This window comes from Oratosquilla oratoria, chromosome 37 (genome assembly GCF_046742065.1).
Source record: "Oratosquilla oratoria isolate Oo_2021 chromosome 37, ASM4674206v1, whole genome shotgun sequence".
Taxonomy (NCBI): domain Eukaryota; kingdom Metazoa; phylum Arthropoda; class Malacostraca; order Stomatopoda; family Squillidae; genus Oratosquilla; species Oratosquilla oratoria.
Window position 1 is genome coordinate 40,137,356 of NC_134813.1, and position 21,514 is coordinate 40,158,869.

At 44.5% G+C, this 21,514-nt stretch overlaps 3 protein-coding genes across 6 annotated transcripts in view; 2 read left to right on the forward strand and 1 right to left on the reverse strand.

Moving 5' to 3' along the window:
- LOC143019676 (tyrosyl-DNA phosphodiesterase 2-like) overlaps window positions 1-2,140 on the reverse strand; it is a 30,400-nt gene extending 28,260 nt beyond the window's left edge. The window contains exon 1 of the mRNA XM_076175611.1: window positions 1,839-2,140. Within this exon, the coding sequence (XP_076031726.1) occupies window positions 1,839-1,910 (72 nt within the window). The 5' untranslated portion in view covers window positions 1,911-2,140. The remainder of the gene's footprint in view (window positions 1-1,838) is intronic.
- LOC143019678 (uncharacterized) lies at window positions 776-17,820 on the forward strand. The gene is made up of 2 exons (XM_076175614.1): window positions 776-1,737; window positions 17,287-17,820. The coding sequence occupies exons 1-2, from the start codon at window positions 1,708-1,710 to the stop codon at window positions 17,785-17,787; spliced, it is 531 nt and encodes a 176-aa protein (XP_076031729.1). The 5' UTR covers window positions 776-1,707; the 3' UTR covers window positions 17,788-17,820.
- A 648-nt stretch (window positions 17,821-18,468) lies between these two features.
- LOC143019680 (ATP-binding cassette sub-family B member 6-like) overlaps window positions 18,469-21,514 on the forward strand; it is a 38,567-nt gene continuing 35,521 nt past the window's right edge. Inside the window, exon 1 of one of the 4 annotated variants that reach the window (XM_076175618.1) lies at window positions 18,469-18,618. The gene's annotated coding sequence lies outside the window, so the exon portion shown is untranslated. Of the gene's footprint in view, window positions 18,660-18,968; window positions 19,166-21,514 lie in introns of those variants that run through there. The other 3 variants (XM_076175617.1, XM_076175619.1, XM_076175615.1) reach the window with 3 other exon arrangements.

Consider the following 21,514-nt stretch of genomic DNA (forward strand, 5'->3'; position numbering starts at 1 on the left):
TTTTATGCCTTTTTCTTTTTGGCTACCCCCTTTGTAAGGGGGAAAAAGCCTTGGTATATGTATGTATGTATTAAATTAATAGTCTATCACTCCTCTCCCATTTATATCATCCATCCACATATTAAAGTCTCCACAAATGAAAGTGTTCATAGTCACCATGTCTAATGTTTCCAGATACGCACCAAACTCCTCCAAAAAATCATTAATACCCAAATTTGGAGGTCTGTACACCACTACGAACATGCATTTTCTATTCATGATTTCACATCCAACTCCAAGTAGTTCATAACTGTTTGTTTCCTGGGTAGGATATAACTTAATTTTAGTAAATGAATTAGTAAGAAATAGTCCAACCCCACCTCCTCGTTTCCCCATTCTCGGTGCATGTAGGTTTTGAATAGAGCTGCAAGATTAATCCTCTTTCGTCGTGATGGGATTAATTAATTTGTGCTGGCTGCCCATAAAAGCTAGAATTAAGTATAAAATATATGTGATGACTCATCAAGTTCTACAAATTGGAAAAACCATCATACTTAAGGAGTCCCTTGGAAGCGGTCCACCCTACTAAGCAAGGCGTAAACACCAACTGAGTTGACTCAAGTCTGACCCTATTTGAACCCCAAATTGTATCATATGTTGGTATTCACTCATTTAAGTCAGCCTTCTCAAGATTTTATAATCGTCTTCCACTTGATCTATGACATATCGTCAGCATCCAAGGTTTCAAAGATAAACTCGAGATGTTACTAATGTTCAGATATGGAGACCTCACCATCAGAGAGGAATACAGATTGAAGTTGAAGTAGATCTTGATTGATGTGAGGGTCTTGCAGAGCACCATTGGTGGAGTGGGACCAGATAAAGAACCACAAGTAACAAGTACCAAACATAATTCTTTGTTTTCATCATATAGGTCCTTTGACACCGATTAAAAGTGCTTTTATCCATTACCAGTGCTTTGGTAGGCCCATTTCCCATCTTAACTGCATAAAAATTACTTTAGCTTCTTTGATGAACCACCTGTACCAGGCTACACTGACGAATGGCAGTCAACAAACACCATACCAGACCAAGTGGCCTTAAAGGAATTGGACGCCAAGAATAGTAACAGTTACAGAGGCAGATCACCGTGGCTGTGAAGAGGTCTTCTAGACATCTCCAAGTAAAATAAAGTTGATTACTGGAACACTCTCAGTATCTAAGTATATAGTGACTGCACCCTCAATAGCCCCATTCAATACACAGTACTGAGTATGACTAATGCATAGGAATATGTTATAGCTGGCTAAAAACTCTCAGAGGTATGGATCATGATAAGACTACTTATTTCCTTACTACCTCTTGTACAGATATACCTTCTTCTCATGCGAATTTGCATGTACATGCACAATCAAATTGGTTTTATTTCCGCAGACTTGCTTCGCAGTTTTTTATTGTTTCACTCACCTAATAAATTACATCAAATTATATTAAATAAGGATCAAATTTTATGATTGAATAAAAAATCAAGACCATTCAGATCACAATAGCTATCATTAAAGTCAATAAAATGTAACCAGTTCAAGTGAAGTCTGCACAGTGAGTCAGTCAGTGCCAGGCTACACCACCATCAGTAGGTTGTAATCAAACACAATAACAGACCAACTGGCCATTGTGAAGAGGGACAGCAGAACTGGCAGCAGCGGTAGATCACTATGGCTGTGAGGAATGACCTCGGAACTTCTCCAAGTAAACCAAGTTAGTAAACAAAGTTCCCACAGGTTCGTTCCCGACCTGTTCAGGGCTGATTGCTCACGAGTTACGGGGTTTTAGAAACGATGACAGCTTTTATAACTTACCTGACATGTTTCACGATCTGGAATGTTATCTTCGTCGTCCACAATGTTAACATTCTCACTGTCTGAAGTCATTGTTACCTTTGTCTATTATTTCTTGATTCTGAGGTCTACGTTTCTCAAGTTCGTGCTTGTTTCGTGAAGTGTTGTTAGGTTTTTGTATATGAATTGTTGTGTAGTATTCTAGAAATTATCGTTTTCCATAATAAACACGCCAAAATAAATCAAAGAACATAAAAATGAAGGAGACTGCAAGATACCATAAAGCTTACGCTAGGCAGTTCCATGTCAATTACCACCAATCACCCCATCCATAAAATTATCTACCTCTTAAAACAAAAATTAACGCAGGAGGGAATACCACAGGGGTAGGGTAGGTAAAACAGTGGTAGTGACTAGTGAGTGAATTATCTATGCATTTTATCGTTTTACAGATGTAATTGATAGCCGCGTCGAAAGCGGCCTCAAGTTGAATATAAATGTGAAAAGTAAGAACGAAGAGTGAATCGAAGGACTGGGTTAGTCTCGTACTCTACAGGGTAAGGCAAAAGTCGTTATATATAGGAAAATTATTGTTTTTAATAAGAATCAACTTGAAGTGCATTTACTTAACAGACTCTATATGGTTACCATTATTTTTATACAGTGCCTAAAATAAGCTAAAATGAATAGGTTAAGATAGTAAAATTGAAAAATATTTTTCCTATGTATAGCGACTTTTGCCTTACCCTGTGTAGTCCTATAATCACGTGCCAAAGAAGGATGCCAGTGTTGGAAGGTCTAGCGGTTTTTAGTTAGAGGGCAGGATAGATAAGATGGGGGAGAGGGAGGGAAGGGGGGTTTGGGGGTTTAGTGGAAGGAAAGAGTGAAATGGAAGAAAGAGTTATGATAGATGTGGGGCAGACCCACTTGCTCGGTTAGTTTATAGTCTTTTGGGTTGTAATGTTAGTTAATTGGTTAAGGTTTATTCAACAAAGTAAAATACAATTTATACATACATATATACAAAATTGCCTGTTGAAAAGGGAGAGCGTGAAGCAAAGCTTATGAGGAATTGCTCTCCCTTTAAGGAAAGAATTATTAGACTTGTACAGCAGACAAACAAAGCGTTCCAGCTGAGAATACACTTGTGGTGATGGATCTGCTTGTCCCAAAGACTCCAGAGCATCCAATATCTTGCTATCACACCCCAAGAAGGCCTTGAAACACCAATCCTTGCTCCTATCAGCAAACCTACCGGACATGTCACTTCCCGTGAATTTCCATGACCTTTTGGTAGGAGATAGCGAGGTCCAAATGAGCAAGTGTCTCTAGAAGCACTTTGGATCTTGTATTATTGTGTACGTCGAGAGCTAAGCCAACAGTGAGTGGAGTTTCAGATCGTTGTTTGAATGTTCCATCCTTGCTTTTTGATTCATACGATAGCTGTCGATTAGATTTATAAGAACTGACAAAGTGTTGTGCAAGCAACGATGCACCCACATCAATGGATTCCTCCCTGGTGTTATCTCCAACGTCCCTTGTTCCCCCAACTGCGTGCTTACAGAAGATGCTGAGCATGGGGGCGGCTTGTAATCAGCAAAGGTTCCATTAAACTTCCATGTTGGAGAAGATGCGATGTCCCTCCTCAATATTTTTGCCGCTTGCAAAAGTACCTTTAAGTCGTTTTTGAGGTTGTCTGCTGTAATTGTGCTTGATATTGCTTCATCTTTAAGCTTTGTAGAAAGAACCTGTTCTGGCTTGGTTCTGTTATGGGGCTGGCTGAAGTGAACATCAGCAATGTTCTGTAGAATCAGTTGCTTCAGGTAAGGCTTATAATTGTGGTTCTCCAAGAGGGGTAAGTCATGCTCCTTAAGTAGGTTGACATAGGTTTCCTGAATTTCATTCATATTGAGCACAGCATTTCTGTAGTGTCATTGAAGGCAGTCTCTACAATATCAAGAATTTCAAGATCTGATAGCACCTGACGAAAGTTGACTTTGGTTGATTCTCCTCGTTTTTCTGTCCTAGCGATAACACGTTTTGCCTTAACTAAGCATGGAAGGTGATATTTCATGTCTTCAGCTATTGCTTGTAATAAGTCTGGTGAACTAATTACACTGTTCAGTCTCACTTTGAGATTCTCATTGTTTGTATTTTGGCCAATATTTTTGAGTTGGAGTCCCTTTTTGGTAGAGACATTGTGCAATTCACTGATTGTGTCTTCCTGACATATGATACATCTGTTTGTCAAAAGATTCTTCTCGGGTACACCTGGGTATCGACACTCCTTCCCCCAGATCAGTAGATGTTGGCCGTCCTCTCTTTTTCAGTCGGACTTCTGTGGCACTGCCTGACGCTATTCCTTTCTCAAACCTTGCTTTTGCTCGGTCAATGTGCATTTTATTAGTAACATCTTTGTAGCAAACTTTATGGTATCGAAGACCTTTCGCAAGCAATTCTTCAGCAGAAGAGTCTTGCAGACGTCTATTCAGCGACGCAAACTTTGTTTCCCCGTATTTGTATTGTTGCTCAGCACAAGTAGCAAGTTTCTCAACAGAGGAAAGTTGAGGCTTCAACACAAAATTGGTATAATCAGTTGGTCCGATGGTAGTTTGGCAAATAAAGCAAAGTCCAAAATCAACAGATTTTTCAATCTTCCTTGGTAGAATCACTCATCTTGGAGGTAGGCTAGGTGTTCTTTTCTAGACGCTCATGAACTGCCTCTTACCTGAAGACATAAGAAAAATCAAATTAGCCATGGTTATATCATGTTCACTTGCAAAGAAAAAAATCTATATAACGAGTACTACAGCGGGAAATAAACATAGCATTAACTAGACTACGTAAGATTAACTATGAGATTTCGTGCGGAACAATTTTTTTTTATTTTCCTTGCATTTGTTCGTCAAATCAATCACAGAAATGGCTTCCTTGTGTGTGAAAACATATAAAAAGACATATTATTTATGTTTATATCATGTCTACATGCAGAGATATACGAAAAAGTCTATTTTATGAGTATTACGGCGGCCATCTTGGATTTCTTCAAAATACTACCTATTAAACATGTATTTGTAAGAAAAAATGGAACCCTATTTTTTTCTCATCTTGATCATATTCTGGACCAGAATCCGTTGCTAAATCAATTTTAACAAACAAAAAAAGCGAAATTACAAATGGACCTCCACTAGATAGCGAGTTTCGTAAGTTGAGTAAAATTTCAATATATTTTGATTCATTTGTTTATTGTAGATTTGGTGCATAACAATGGCAGTTTTGTACTTTATTAAGTCCATGAATTTCAGTAGATTTAGTTTTTTAAATAAATTATTTGTATGTTCTTCTCTCTTCCTCTCTCATGTTCCATGTTTCTGCTCCATACAGTGCTGTTGGCACAATCACTCCTTCATACAGTCTCCTCTTAGCATCCATTCCCAGATTCCTATTCCTCATTACACTTTTTAAGCCACCAAGGCATTTACTCGCTTCTCTCAATCTACATTCTACCTCCACCTTCACTCCACCCTTTCCTGCCACATTTGCACCCAAATATCTAAAACTATCCACTTCCTCCAGTTGCTCTCCCTTAATGCTCACTTCCAGATTACTGCCACTTCCACCCCTTGTACATCTCATCACCTTACTTTTACCCACATTTATCTTCAGCTTTCTTCTATCACACACTCTCCCAAACTCTGTCACCAGCTTCCTCAATCCCTCCTCCGATCCTGCCACAAGCGCAGTGTCGTCCGCAAACAACAGCTGGCTCACCTCCCACTTTCCTCCATTTTCCTTAACCATCTCCAATCCCTGACCCACTACCCTTGCATTCACCTCTCGCACCACCCCATCCATGTATAAGTTGAACAGCCAGGGTGACATAACGCATCCCTGACGAAGTCCCACCTTTACCTCAAACCACTCACTCTCTCCATTTCTAATCCTGACACAAGCTCTACTACTCTCATAAAAACTCTTAACAGCTCCCAGAAGCTTTCCTCCTATCCCGTATATCCGCATAACCTCCCACAGTGCCTTTCTGTCTACCCTGTCGTAAGCCTTTTCCAGATCCATAAAGGCCCAGAAAACATCCTTCCCCTTACCTATAGCTTTCTCACATATCTGTCTTACCACAAAAATCTGATCCACACAACCTCTACCTGTCCTAAACCCACACTGTTCCTCACCAATTACTCCCTCTGTTCCTCTCCTAATCCTCTCAATCAAGATCCTCCCATAAGCCTTCCCAACTACACTTAACAAGCTAATCCCTCTGAAACTACTACATTCACACTTGTCCCCCTTTCCCTTGTAAAGTGGAACTATACAGGCACTCCTCCAGTCCTCCAGCACTCTACCTTCTCTCCAGCAAACATTAAATAACCTCACCAACCAGTCCACTATCACTATACCTCCTTTTTGAGATGAAGTGTCTGAGAAGTATGATGGGGGTTACTAGGCTGGATAGAGTGAGAAATGAGGAGGTGAGGATAAGAACGGGGATAGAAAGGGAGTTGGGAGATAGGGTTGATGAAAGAGTATTAGGATGGTTTGGACACATGGAAAGAATGAGTGAAGAAAGACTAGTAAAGGAGGTATGGAAGGCAGATGTGGAGGGAGTGAACATGAGGGGACGTCCTAGGATGAGATGGATGGATGGGGTGAAGGGGGCTTTGGGGAAGAGGGGAATGTCGGTTGAGGAAGGACGGGAGAGGACAGAAGACAGGGGTGAATGGAGAATGGTTGTATATGGATGATGTTGTGATGCATGAGGTGGATTGGACGGGGGAAGGGGGGTGAGGTAGTGTGTGTGAGCAAAAATTTTGACGCAGCCCGAAGGGATTTCTCCCCGTCCTCTCCTTTATATGGGGGGGGGGTCGCCGATTTAATGAAGCGGCCTTGCTGTGGATGTGCTGTGTCCTGCGACACTGCTTCTGACCCAGGGCAATGGACAGGGTGCAGGGATGACCCGTCATCTAGGAGGTGCTAAGATGGGAGGGAGGGTGGAGGGGTGTGGAGTGTTTTCGGGGATGAAATGGGTGGGAATGTTTTTGTGCCTTGTCCTTTTTGGCTACCCCCCTGGTAAGGGGGAAAAAGCCTTGGTATATGTATGTATGTATTTGTATGTTCTAAACGACCTACATTGCAGATTATACGTAGTGCCTTTTTTGTGAGGTAATTATGTCAATATTCATTCCGTATTGTCTTTTTTTTTATCGTCTGTTTTAAATCCCTCTGTGAGCTGTTCAATATTCTTCGTAGCCTGGGGTTGGGAAACTTCTTCCCCAGATTCTGAGTGGACATACTCATGTTGTTCTTGTTGGTCTTGCTGTTTCACCCCGGATTCATAGCTCGAACGCTTTTTTGTTCTTTTATCCCCTCCAGTGCCTGCTTGATCTATTCTTTCTCGTGTTATGTATAAAAGACTGGAGCACTTTTCACACGTGAATGTTCTGTTATGCTTAGAGAAATACTTTAACTGGTACGTGGGAAGTTTGCTTCAGTGGTAGTTGATCCGCTGTTTGAAGTCGTCACAGCGGATTGGGAAATGGTCCGAGGGAAGGTCGTGCATGGTTCCTCGTGTAATTTGTGTTTAGAGGTAGGGTGATGTTGTTTGTTGGTTTTAAGTTGAGAAGATTGCCTGATAAGGTGGTTCCTATAGCTTAATGTGTAGTAGAAAGCAGAGACAGATGAGTAGAAGGTGGTAAGTAGACACAGGATAAGGCAGGGGTAATATATTTCCTCTTAAGTTTCGACGGATGTCTTTCTCAGAGAAACTACAGACATTTTATGGACAATATATAACCCAGTACTGACTCAAGTTGCCGGCCGTCTAGGAAAGGAGCCCGCTGATTGGCTGGTTGCTCACGATCTTTTGCAAGTCAGCGCGGCCAAAGTCAATCTAGCTGCGGGTCGTGCTAGGCTAACGTGTCCTTTCCCAGACGGCCGGCAAGATGAGCCAGTACTGGGGTACGTATTGTCCATAAAATCTGTCTTTAGTATCTCTGAGGAAGACATCCGTCGAAACGTTAGAGGAAATATATTACTCCTGCCATATCCTGTGGATCCTTACCCCCTTCCACATATAGCTTAATATATTTAGAATGAGGAATTGTTCTGGCAATTCATTTCCTCTTTGGCCTGCTGTTTGTCCATTTTGCCAAATTTGGTGGTGGCTGTTCATGTCACCTGTGAGCATGTGGTTCGTAAGTGATTTGAGAGATTGAAGTTGAGGGATGTAGCTGTGGAATAACAAACTGGTTTGTAGCAATAATACGCGGATGGTGTGAGGTGCATGATATATTACAAGTAGTGGTGGTCAAAGTAGCCTGTAAAAGACAGACATGATACTAAACAAAATGTAATCAACTATCAGCCAGTAATCAACGAGCGTATTGATTACAATACATACACTGTTAATAATCTATGATAATACAATGTTTCACAAGTATGACAAAGGGATTCACCCAAACACTGTAGTCAGTTGGTGAGGTGTTAACAGTGAAGTGACAGGAATGGAATAAAAATCTATGCTGACGTGACGGTTTGAATCAGATTCGAAAGATCATTTACAAACGAATGACAAACTATCACAGTACAAAAATTATTGTAAGAAAATGCCAATATACTAAATACATACAATGATATATAAAATATTACTATACAAAAAAATTGAAAAATATGGCAAATGAAATTTCACAATACAAATGAATGACGCTACATAGCCCCCGGGGTATATGATAGGTATTATAAAAATATTTATGATCTTGTAAGTTTTCTTTATCAGTGTTTGGATTGCGATTATATCAGTTGTGTTTTATGTTAGTGCTTTTTTACATCATACATACATGCATACATATACCAAGACTTTTTTCCCCCTTACCAGGGGGTTAGCCAAAAAGGACAAGGCACAAAAACATTCCCACCCATTTCATCCCCGAAAACACTCCACACCCCTCCACCCTCCCTCCCATCTTAGCACCTCCTAGATGACGGGTCATCCCTGCACCCTGTCCACTGCCCTGGGTCAGAAGCAGTGTCGCAGGACACAGCACATCCACAGCAAGGCCGCTTCATTAAATCGGCGACCCCCCTCTCCGCCCCCCCCCCCCCATATAAAGGAGAGGACGGGGAGAAATCCCTTCGGGCTGCGTCAAAAATTTTTGTTCACACACACTACCTCACCCACATTCCCCCGTCCAATCCACCCCATGCATCACAACACCCTCCATACACAACCACTCTCCACTCACCCCTGCCCTCTGTCCTCTCCCGTCCTTCCTCAACCGACATTCCCCTCTTCCCCAAAGCCCCCTTCACCCCATCCATCCATCTCATCCTAGGACGTCCCCTCATGTTCACTCCCTCCACATCTGCCTTCCATACCTCCTTTACTAGTCTTCACTCATTCTTTCCATGTGTCCAAACCATCCTAATACTCTTTCATCAACCCTATCTCCCAACTCCCTTTCCATCCCCGTACTTATCCTCACCTCCTCATTTCTCACTCTATCTAGCCTAGTAACCCCCATCATACTTCTCAGACACCTAATCTCAAACACATTCAAGTTCCCTCTCTCTTCCTCTCTCATGTTCCATGTTTCTGCTCCATACAGTGCTGTTGGCACAATCACTCCTTCATACAGTCTCCTCTTAGCATCCATTCCCAGATTCCTAATCCTCATTACACTTTTTAAACCACCAAGGCATTTACTCGCTTCTCTCAATCTACATTCTACCTCCACCTTCACTCCACCCTTTCCTGCCACATTTGCACCCAAATATCTAAAACTATCCACTTCCTCCAGTTGCTCATAGATCTATTAAATATAATGTAAATATTTATTGTTTACAGTATAAAATGCTGCATTAAGACCACACATTATCTAGTGTTCTCATGAAATGGTGTATTACCGAACATAAAGTTATTTCTGTTGAATAATTTTCTCAACATTCCCACTGACTTTCCAGTGGATACCGTGTCGTAATCATGAGGTGGTCGTGAGTTCGATTCCCGGTACCCACTGCTAGTTTATTACGTTGGTTCCTGACAGCCCTGGTCAGGCGGGGAGGCGACCCTAACATCGGCCTGAAAAATGCTTGCCACAATTGACAAGGGTTTCTCACTTCCCACTTCTCATTTTCTTGGGTGCTACTGTAGCGTGAGGTCTACCGCCATACAGTATGTCGCCTACCGAGATGCACAATAAGGTCTACCGCGTGACCCGCGTTCCTCCGGGACGCTCCCCCGCACCTGTCCATTAAACATGTGACCTGCCTAAATCCATCAAAAACGTGACCTAACCTAACCTGTCTACGTCATTCCTAGGATATGTACAAATTATGTGTTTATCGCTGAAATAAATGTATGGGGATGGATAATGCAGCGGTAGACCTCACGCTATAGTACTAACGGGAGGTAGATCTCACGCTATAATGTGGTAGACCTCACGCTAAAGTAGCACTTTTTTCTTGTATATAATCCAACTGTTTTTAATGCATTGTTGCTTCTATGCCAAATAAGTCCTCACTGCTCCGACCAAGACTGAAAGCTAATGACACAGCTCTGCCGTGTATACGATACGATGATCTATGACTTGTCAAGAATTACAAACTCGCTTTAGAATTCTAGAAGCGTTTGAGTATTGTAGGTCACCTTTGGATAGGCGTATCTACGTCGTTGGTACCAAGTATCTTTGGAAAAGCATGCGCCATTAGTATAAATTTGTATCATACAGCGACTGTTCGATGAGTGAAACTTTTTCAAGACCTGTTATTAGCAGTTCGTGATCGTGAATACCGTTTATATAATGTAACTTGGCACGTTTACCTGATGTTGATACTGTTCACATGGTTGTCTCAGTTTTATCAGACGTCATTGAATTTTTCATTCTTATTTGGAATGGATAATTTCCACTATACCTTTAACCTGTTATTGTTTTCTATTGTGGCGACGCGCCGCTGATCTAAACCAGACTGGCCGTGACACAGTTCTGTTCTGTTAAATTTGGGAGTGAAGCTCCCACGGGCTTTTAATGTGAGCCCGTTTGGAGGGTGATTTGACTTATGAGTATGTGTGGGTTTAACCACACACACTCATACATTCACAAGATGTGCACACGTGTGTGTTACATGCATGCACATCCCGGTGAAAGCACCCTCCCTAAGATGTTCAGTGTGTACAGTTGTAGGTGTCGCAAGTGTGTAATAAATTGTGAAAAAAGGGTGCGTGTGGTTTTAGCCACGCCCACTCATACATTCACTAGATGTGCATACCTATGCATATACGTATGCACATCCCGGTGAATTCACACCTTCCAGACATTGACGATGTATACATACAAAGCACAAAAAATTATAGGGGGGGCTGACACTCCACCAGCCGACGCAGTTCGTACGGACATAAGTGGCTGCATAGGTGGCGCACAAGACACTCAGATGTTGTCGGAGGCCCTCTCCTCAGAAAAACAGTTGCGGGGCAATGCTTGAGGTAGTGGTCAAGGGTGGCTTCTGGGTGGCGGCAATGGCGACATCTTCTTTCTTCTGGCGTGGAGTTGGTCTTTATTTGCCAGAAACAACGTTCCTCCAACCGCAGACGGAAGAGCAGAGTTTCCACTTTTCTAGGTGTGGAGCGAGGAAGTACAAGGGGCTCGTAGTCTGTGACTGCCCTGTACCACCTCGCCCTTTCTGACACCTCTGCCTCCAGTCTGTGCTGAAGGAACCGTTGTACCTGGTTAGGAGCCCTGGTGCGTATGCGCAACTGATTTCTGCTAAGAGGGACGACAACATCGACTTCGGGTCTTTGGCGCGCCGCTTCTGTTGCCGCATCGGCTAGCTCGTTGCCTGGGACGCCCACATGGCTTGGCACCCAGTTGAGCGTAACACTCCTGCCTTGCTGGTGTAGCTTCAGCAGGAGTGCTAGGATGGAGGTCAGTAGGCGTACATTGTCGCTGGGTTATGTCGTTTCTAAGCTGCCTAGCAGAGACTGTGAATCCGTGTGGATCACCACAGGACCAGCTCGAGATATTAGAGCATGCTCTAACGCTCCTTGGACCGCTATGGCCTCAGCTTGGAGAGTGGACGCGTGATCAGATACTCTCCTGCCGAAGGTCAAACCATCCGTCACGAAGGCAGCCCCCGCACTACGGGGCCTGTTGTGGTCTGCGGAGCCATCCGTATAATAGACCGCCATTCCAGGTTCCGACAGTGCGCGGATGCCTTGTAGGGCCTGCGCTCGTACTCTTTCCTGATCACATAACTTCTTCTTACTGGGAAGCTTTGTGACAACGAAGGTTGCAGGTATCGACAGCCATGGTGGTGGGGGCTTGAACTCTGGGTGTGGAGAGTCCCTACCCTTCTCAAGGAGAACGCTGGTGAGCCTGAAGGAGTCCAGGAGCCCAGCCGCCTGTGATAGCCAGGTACCGGAGTGGATAAGAGTATCCACCCGTCCCAGAGCTATCACAAGGCTCTGACTCAGCTCAGTTATCCTGGGGCTCTGGACTATCTTGGCAAGAAAGTCGACCTCCAGCCTTCTGACCCGTGATGTTAATGAAGGCAATGAAGCCTCCATCTGGAGGTTAACAATCTTGGTCCAAGGTTGAGCTCCCAGGATAATCCTTGCTGCGGCATTTTGGCAAGGCTCCAGGTCTTCAAGCTTGGCAGTCGCCACATTTATGAGAGCTGGGGCAGCGTAGTCCACCAAACTGCGGACTGCTTGCACATAGAATGTGCGAAGGACCTGATGCGTGGCACCAAGTGCCTTCCCCGTCATTGCTCTCATAACTGTGGTTCTTGCCTTCAGTCTCTCCTTGAGATAGGTTAGTTCCTTCTGAAAGGTGAGCCTCCCATCAATCCAGACCCCCAGGTACTGAAACTGGTGAACCCAGTCCAGCCTAAGGTCCTGGATGGTGAGGTGCTCCCCTTCTTTCCAGAGTCCTAATGCCATGGCCTTCGATTTTGTAGGGGAGATCTTTAACCCTAACCTGCAACACTCCGTCGCTACAGTGCTTAAGCAGCGCTGGGCCCTGCTGAAGCACCGCCGTTTCCCAGTAATTATGAGTGCGATGTCATCTGTATATGAGATAACCTTGCATCCATTGGGTAGAGGTAGTTCCAGAATGTTGGAGACGAGCACATTGAACAGAGTGGAGCTGAGGACCCCCCCCCCCCTGTGGAGTGCCATTCTCCAGCATTCTGGCCTCTGATATATGACCCTGAAATCGTACTTTCGCAGAACGGTGACTGAGATAGTCATCAATCCAAGAAAGCAGCTTGCCTTTTACACCCTTGCGAGCAAGGGTGTCCAATATCACAAGTGGACTGGCCAGCTCAAACGCCTTTTCCAAATCCAAAAAGACCACGATGGACGGTGTGCCAGTGACAGCATTGAGGAGTGTTGCTATACTGTTTGCTGTGCCAGTGCCCTTACAGTAAGCATGTATATGCTCATGCATTTGGCCCAGTTTCCATAGCAGCCTGGCCGTAACACATCTCGACCTAGGCTTATATACTGCTCATAGTTGGCAAGCGTAGTCAGCAAGGACGTCCGTGCGCAAGGCAAACTGACCAATCAGGAGCTCGGAAAACTCGCCGGAGACCGGTCGGTATACGACTCGACCTAGCCATATGTACCCGCTAGCTATAGTTGCCAAGCATAGTTTGCAAAGATGTCCATGCCCAAACTAAACGGGCCAATCTGGAGCTCTGAAAGTTCGCCGGGTTCCTCACCAGCCTCCTTTATAAGGAGGGGAACCAAGGAGGTACCAAGAGTGCCGTACAACTACATAAACTTTTTCTTCTTCTGAAGTTATTTTCATTTCTTTCTCTCCTACTACATCTTCTCATTTCAGTTTACCTACCACTAAAATTATTTCCAATTTCTCTATCTTTCCCTAAGACTAAGCCTCCTACTCATTTTCTAACTTTGTTGGATGAGGATAAGAAGAATAGATATTCCATGTAACCTCACGGTTACACATCAATCGCAGTCTCCAACCCCAAGTCTCCTGCCCATACCTCCAAAGCCACGACGCCGCGAAATAAATATCCCTAATCTCCCGGTGGCAAAAGCCCTCTTTTATACACTACTATTTTTTCATTTTCTTACAGACCTTCTTCCCCTCCCACAAAAATCGTTCCCGCGCAAGCGGGTGGTCTTATCTAGGAAATCGCAAATCGCAGTGCCGCAGGAGCAGCGGTTAACACTGCATTGCCTAAGGACAAGTCCGAGTCTCGCGGTATTGGACGAGGCGAGAGGTTGCCCTCTCTAAGGCAGGTGTCGCAGCATTTGTGACTGGCTTCCCTGACGCACCAATGGAAAACGCAGGGATGGATATGGACACTGACGTTAGTAGTGAGGGCTCTTCTCCACCGTCAAGCCCGCCGTCATCAGCGGAATCCTCAGAAGACAACAAGCACCATGGATAGATTGCCGACAGTGCGCTCGACCACCCGAACTGTTCATTTCCTCCAATGGAACATTCTCGGATTCAGAGCGAAACAGTCACTTCTACAAGCCATCATAAGGCAGGAGGAAAAGCAGGTCATCTTCCTGCAGGAGACCCTGGTGGGAGAGGAAGAGATCAGGATCTCTGGATACCACTTGTTCGTGTCACCCCAAATGGACACAAGCAGAGGTTGTATGACCCTTGTCCATGCGTCCATCCCATGTTCAAGAGTAGCCCCACCAATAGAATGTGGGGAAGACGTGGAGGTACTCGCAGTTCAACTGCACTCCCCCCATGAAAAGGTCCATGTATATAACATTGGACGAGCAGTACATCCTTGCAGGGGATTTTAATTCGCTCCACCCCATACTTCACTCCGTGTCACCTGCAAACTCGTCCGGGCGACACGTCGAAGAAATCTTGAACACCAACCCGGGTGTGGTCCTACTGAACGACGGGTCGCCGACGCATGTACGGCACGAGAGGCTCGATCTCTCCTTCGTCTCCTCATTGCTGCGTAGGATGTCGTGGAGCATCAACGACATGGCTACGAGTGATCACTTTGGAATAGACATGTCGCTCACCGTAGCCCCGACACCTCCAATGGCCCAGAGAGCAGGAAGGTGGAACCCGCGCAAGGCCAGTTGACCGTTGTTCAGGGACAGAGTGGCTCACGAGGTCGCCACCGACGCTCTGGCCATGGGTGAGTTGGATGATGCGGAGGCCTCACTGGTCTCTGCTATTCATGCAGTGGCAGAGGAGGTCATTCCTAAGACCGCCTTCAACAGGAGAAGACATTATGATGGTTGGTACTACAATCAGGAGATCAAGGATGCCAACCACAGGGTCAACCGCCTACGTAAGATCCTGCGCTGACACCACAACCCTGCCAACCTGGCCAACATACATTCGGAGTGCCGTCGAAGAGGCCAAAGAGACAGCTCGACGTGTGCGTCGCGACAAGTGGCTGGAATGGTGCCAAAGCTTTAGCGAGTCCACCACGTTAAAGGAACTGTCGAGGAAACTCCACATAGCTACCAGCCGTACTCCACCTCGGCGCGCTCCCGTGCACCACAGTGCGAGGCAGAAAGTCTGGCGCAAAAGTTTGCCAGACGCACGCACACAGCCACGCTACCCGTCGAGCTCCAGCAGAGGCAGGCTATGCTACACCAGCCAAGAAGGGCCAGGGTACAAGCCGCCATGGGTTGTCCGGGTGACACGGACACGCCATCCACCGTCCATGAGCTACAAGCCTCACGTAGGAGATCCTCCGACACTGCTCCGGGGAGCGACCTGGTGACATACTCCATGATTCCACACCTGGGCGTGTGAGGTGGCTGGTGAACAAGCACTCCTACAGGTGCTAAACAGTAGTTGGTCCTGTGGAAGACTTCCATCCAACTGGAAGCAGGCCGACATCGTGCCTATCCCCAAGCCCAGGGAGCCCGGAAAATACCGTCCTATCTCCCTGAGGAGTTGCTTGGGAAGACCATGGAGAGGATGGTTCTTCGAGGACTCCTGTGGAAACTGGGACCACCACCAGAGAACATCCATGGCTTCACCAAAGGGGTGGGCACGGCTCAGTGCATCGCAACGTTCTTGAACCATGTGGAGCAAGGTCACGTCATGATCTTCTTCTTCGACTTAGAGAAGGCATTTGAGCTTGCCACTCCCGCTGCAATTTTGGGCAGTCTCGCTGCCAGAGGAGTACAGGGGAAACTGTTACAGTGGATAGCGGATTATCTCTCCAATAGAACTGCCAGAGTCCGTCTACAGGGAGTGGAGTCCCGCTATCACCCCCTGGAAAATGGTACATCCCAGGGTGGGGTTCTTAGTCCCACCCTGTTTAACGTGCTGATGGCGGAATTGATAGCCACCCCTCTACGCAGACGATGTCGCGCTGGTGGTAGTAGGCAGAGGGACCAAGGCCAGGAGGACGCAACAGTGCCTCGACCGCATTTCCTCAAAATGCGAAGAGCTTGGCCTCAAGATCTCGCCACCAAAGACTAAAACCATGTGTTTTGGCACTAGCGTGACACCGAGGAACAGACTCCTGCTGCAGGGACATGAGGTAGAGTGGGTCAGCACGCACATGTACCTTGGCGTCTGGCTTGACTCCAGGTTGTCCCTCCAGACCGAAGTGGCCTACATCCGGGGAAGAGCTCTCAGCCGGGTTAACGTTTTGAGGTCCTTGGCGACCAGAGAAGCAGGTGCCAACAGCGCTGTCCTCCGGACATTCTACGTCAGCGCAATTCGACCGCTGATAGACTATGCCAGCAGTGCTCTGGCTGGTCTATCCGAAACACTGTTGGTTGGCTTGGAGGCAGTAAACCAGGCGTTGCGCGTAATACTGGGCGCGCCGCACTGGACTCTGGTCCCCAATATGCAGCAAGAAGCGGGACTGTTGCCTTTCAGTGCGAGGATCTCAGGACTGGTGGTAGCCTTTGCCATCAGAGTCATTCAGAGGGAACATAACTTGTTCCTGCGGCGAAGGCTAATCAACGCCCTCCAGCACGATCCCGCAGAAGAGGTGGTCAGCGAGGTTTGCACACCGTATAAGGGACCTACCCCTGCATGACCTTATCATTCAGAAAAGGAGGGATGTGCCGGTGAAAGGTTATGTGCAATCTCCCCGCTGGGAGAATCCACCGGCCAAAATCTGTATAATGGCGTCACGAGGCGGTACGCCGCTGCCGCGCCTGCGGACGGACGAGGAGGGCTCGATGAGATCTGTCGCCCCCGAATACTGTGTCGTCTATTTCACAGACGGCTCTGTGGATGCCGAACACAACGTGGCAGGTGCAGCGTTCGTCACGAAGGACGTGTAACAGGGAGTAAGGGTGTTGGGCACTCGTTGCTCGACGCAAGCAGAGGGTGTTGCAGTGGGTCTAGCATTGACCCATGCCCTCAACACCCACCAGCGTAATGTAGCTGTGCATACGGATAGTATAGCTCTATTACACTTAGTCTCTAGAACTTATCATAATGACCATAAACACTTAATGACCTCTCTGCTATTTCAGCTCAAGATCCTCTGTCTGCAAAGGAGATCAGTCGTCCTCAGCCGGGTGCCAGGACACATTGGCATCCAAGGGAATGAAGCGGCAGACAGGGTGGCTAGAAGAGCGGCCACAGGAGACATGGAAGGCGGAATTGGTGTCCTCCCGGTCCGAACAGAGATCTTGGCGATTGCAACGAGAACTATGGCCAAGAGGGAGCTGCGAACCCACAGGAACCTGGCAGCTTCAAGTTCTCCTTCGCTCTTAGGTTTCCCCTTTACGAATTTAGAGTTAATTAAAAGGCGAATGCGTAGTGTTATTGTGAGTTTCATTTCCCTGGCTTGTCCGAACCTTATCACAACACAAGCAGCTTTCCTCTCCAAGCAGTATTCCTCTTCAAGCAGCTCACCTCTCCAAGCAGTACTGCTCTTCAAGCAGCACTCCTCTCCATGCAACAGTCCTCTCCAAGCTTCAAGTTCCCTTGAGCTCTTAGGCTTTTCCCGTTACAAGTTTAGAGTTAATTAAAAGCCAAATGCGTAGTGTTATTGTGAGTTTCATTTCCCTGGCTTGTCCGAACTATATCACAACACTGTATGACAGAGATTAATTTAGGTAACATTATGTTCCGGCCTATAGAAGCCATTTTTGCAATGCCTACGACTTGCATATATTAAAAACTATTTCAATTATTGTAAGATTGTTCAACTAGGATTTTATTCCCTGTACGTTTCTGTATTTTCCCATTATGACAGTTTATGCTAATTCTAAATGCAGGCCTAAGATTCATAATTATCCAGTTCGTTTTATTTTTGTTTTCCTTGTTAGATTATTATAGTCATGTCTTGTTATTTAATGTCCAATTAATCAGTCTTTCTCATAATATATTTCTGAATCTTATCGTCAAACCAAACATATCACATTGTCTTTTTGGCAATGGTGATTTCCACTAACAGACACATTTCACTGTTGCTCAAATTGAGTGTTTTGTTTTCATACTTCCGCGTGTAACAGTCAATGCATGACTATTTTCTTTCTATCTTCACAGTCACATTAATTATTTTTCATGTTTCGCATTTAATAGTTTTAACTTTGTCCTTACTAAGATCACCACTTTTCCTTTTGCAGATTAAACGTTACTAGACTTTGAAAATAACATATGCTGAAACCATGCACAGTATACTTTAACTTATATAAGTTATGTGAATGTATATAATTGTCTGGATGTATACTAGTATATTTGCTTAGGTCAAGTAAAGTGCAATAAGATACCACTGCCAATTTGTATCACTACTTCATGATACAAACAGCCTACCGAATGTTTACTATAATCAGCTGTTTTGAGGAGCAATAGTACCGGTATTGTGAAGAGTTTGTTTGGTTGGATTCTGAGGAACTCGGTATATAATACATGATAAGTTTACTGGTCATTTATTGAAAGAAGATATATATGTATTATTTGTACAAATTGTATATTGGGAGAAATGTTGTGTACACTAAAAAATAACATTATAGGTTTCGTAGTTTTACTATAACTATTCTATGACTATGTGCTTATTATTTGATTTTTTTTTGTGAGCGTCAGGAAATTTTTTTTGAAGACCGACATTAATGTCATGTGCACAAGTGCAAATATTAGAAAATCATGTGTCATGGCCTCATGAGTCTGTGTATGTTGTTTGTTGTTAAGCCAAGCATTACATGATATTACCTCATGACATTTCTTGGAAATGCATAGTCAGACCATGGTGATGGTAACTAACGGCATAGACGTGGGAGGTTCGAGAATGTTGGGTTAGCAAGTCATGTGAATGTTGCACCATTTACACAAGGTATTTAAAGCTGATCCAGATGAGGAAACTTGTTTTGGTTTCATCTGCAGTGTGCAAGCAAGACTAAGTCTAAGGTAAAAAAAAATTCAAAGTGCCAAATAGACTAGAGTTACAGAGTATCAGTGTCAGTGATTATTATAATTATATTTATTCTTAGGTCAACGCCATTCTTTATCTAAAAAAGATATCCGTAGTTCAGGTATATTTTATGTGATCTATTTATATTTCACCAGCGTGTGATATGGAAGTGAAGTAACACAGAGATATGTGAATAAAATAAAGGAAAATGCAATAAATGAATAATAATTTTTTTAAAGATATGATTATCTGTGTATTGCATGACACTAGACTGTTTGGTTTAGTGAGACCAATAAGACTGTGATGAACTAGACAAGGTTTTAACTAATTTTAAGTTTTAAAGGTAAGGTAAGAATTGAAATGAAATAGGAGAAACTTAAATATAAACTAAAATAAGAATTTCCAATATATCCTTTTCTTATGCCGCGTCCACACGGTCGAGCTGTGCCTGGCAGACTCTGCCCGCAAAGTGTCCACACGGCTGACGATGGTGGTTGGAGGTTAGTTGGCCGCAAGCAGAGGTTGGGAGGGAGTGATTCAGTGCGGTACGATAACCATGGTTCCCACCATACTTGGAAAGAAGGTAGCACTTTACAGCATTATACTTGCTGCCTGCATTAAAAAGAAAAACAAGAAATCACAGAGACATGTCTGGTGCCGGGAGTGGTTACAAAGACGTGATTTAATGGGAAGCTCAGTGACAATCCTACGTGAATTGCAGGATGAAAATGAACAATTGTTTTGCAATTACATGAGAATAAACATAAGCAGCTTTTCTGTTCGCCTTTCGAAAGTGGAGCCACATTACAAAGGCAAGAGACAAATATGAGGAAAAACATAGCACCAATAGCACGTCTTGTCGAGACCAGTACACACTAGCACTAGGTGCGGACATGGTGGTAAAGGTAACTTGGGTCTGTACTGAGCGGGTTTGCTGACTTTGCTTGCACCTCACCTCGTGCGTTTGGCAGCGATGTCAGCCCTCCATCCACTGCCCGCAAATGGCGCCGGGAACGGACAGTTTGATGGTTTGCCCGCTGAAATTGCCCGTTGTCGAGCAAAGCCCTCGTGCCCGGCGGACAGTGCTCGACTGTGTGGACGTGGCATTAGAGTAAAATAAAAAGAATATGAAAACAAATTCTTGGCATATGTGATTGATTGTCTGCCATTTAAACTATAGCACATATGACATCACATTGGGCTGTACTGTTCATGGGTTCCACATTTGTGGATTTTTTTTCCAATCCATAAGTGAGGCACTACTTCTGACCCAGGGCAGTCAACAAGATGCAGGGATGACCTGTCATCCAGAAGGTGCCAAGATAAAAGGAAGAGAAGAGGGTAGATGGGAGTGGCGTATGTAGGGGATGGAATGGGTGGGAGTGGTTTCTATGCCTTTGTTTTTTGGCTACCTCCCTTGTAAGAGGGAAAAAGCTTTTGGTATATGTGTGTATGTATAAGAGAGACTGTTCCACCCAGTCATAGTTTCTTTACATCCGTCACTTCATTACAATGTGACCTTCCATGAGACCAATGATGGGTAACTGGATGTGATGGTCCTGCAAGATGGACAGTTAAACTCCCATTTTCAAAACCTGTCAACCTGCTCACCTCCATTTGGAAGTGCAGCTCTGGGGGGCTGGCACTTTGTCACAAGTGCCAAGCTCTAAATCTCTATCAACTTCAAATGTATTTCTTATACTCAGAGCTGGGCACATTCCTCAGTGTCCTGACGGGCATGACTTTCCTCAGGACACCAAGGAATGTGCCCAACTCTGCTTGTACTTTATTACACGTGGAAAGCTAACGATCAAAAACTGCTCTCTTCTCTGTGACATAGAAATAGTCCCACACTGATACGATATTGCGGTCCCAAGTTTCCTCCCAGAGAGGTCTGGGTAATTTTTTAGAAGTGCACACTACGCGATATAGCAATAGAAAATTAAATACAGTAATAATTATGTAAATTTTAGTACACGAACGTAATATGTTATTCTTGGTGGAAGTCAATAATAGAAAAAGTTGCTAAAAGATATAAACAAAGAAACCTAGCCACTTTGACTACTTGAGGTGCCATCTTTGTTTTGGTAGAGGTGGAAGCAAAAAAAATTAAAGGATGATAAATTCGTCTATTCTAACCTAACCTGCATTTAGTAAAACAGTACCTGTAATTTTAGAGGTCATCAGGTCGTCACCATTGTCATCTCCAACCTCCAAATCTGTCAAAACGAAGATGGTTTCTAAAGGAGTTGATGCAACTTCGTTTTGACATAGCTTTTAGCAACATTTTCTGATATTGATTTCTGCCAAGAAAAATATTACATATGTATCATATTTTACAAAAT

Excerpts from the sequence above, each read along its gene's own strand:
- LOC143019678 (XM_076175614.1), top strand. The coding sequence starts at position 1,708 with ATGACCTCGGAACTTCTCCAAGTAAACCAA. Across the intron at positions 1,738-17,286 it reads AACTTCTCCAAGTAAACCAA|CTCAAGATCCTCTGTCTGCA; the intron begins GTTAGTAAACAA and ends CTGCTATTTCAG.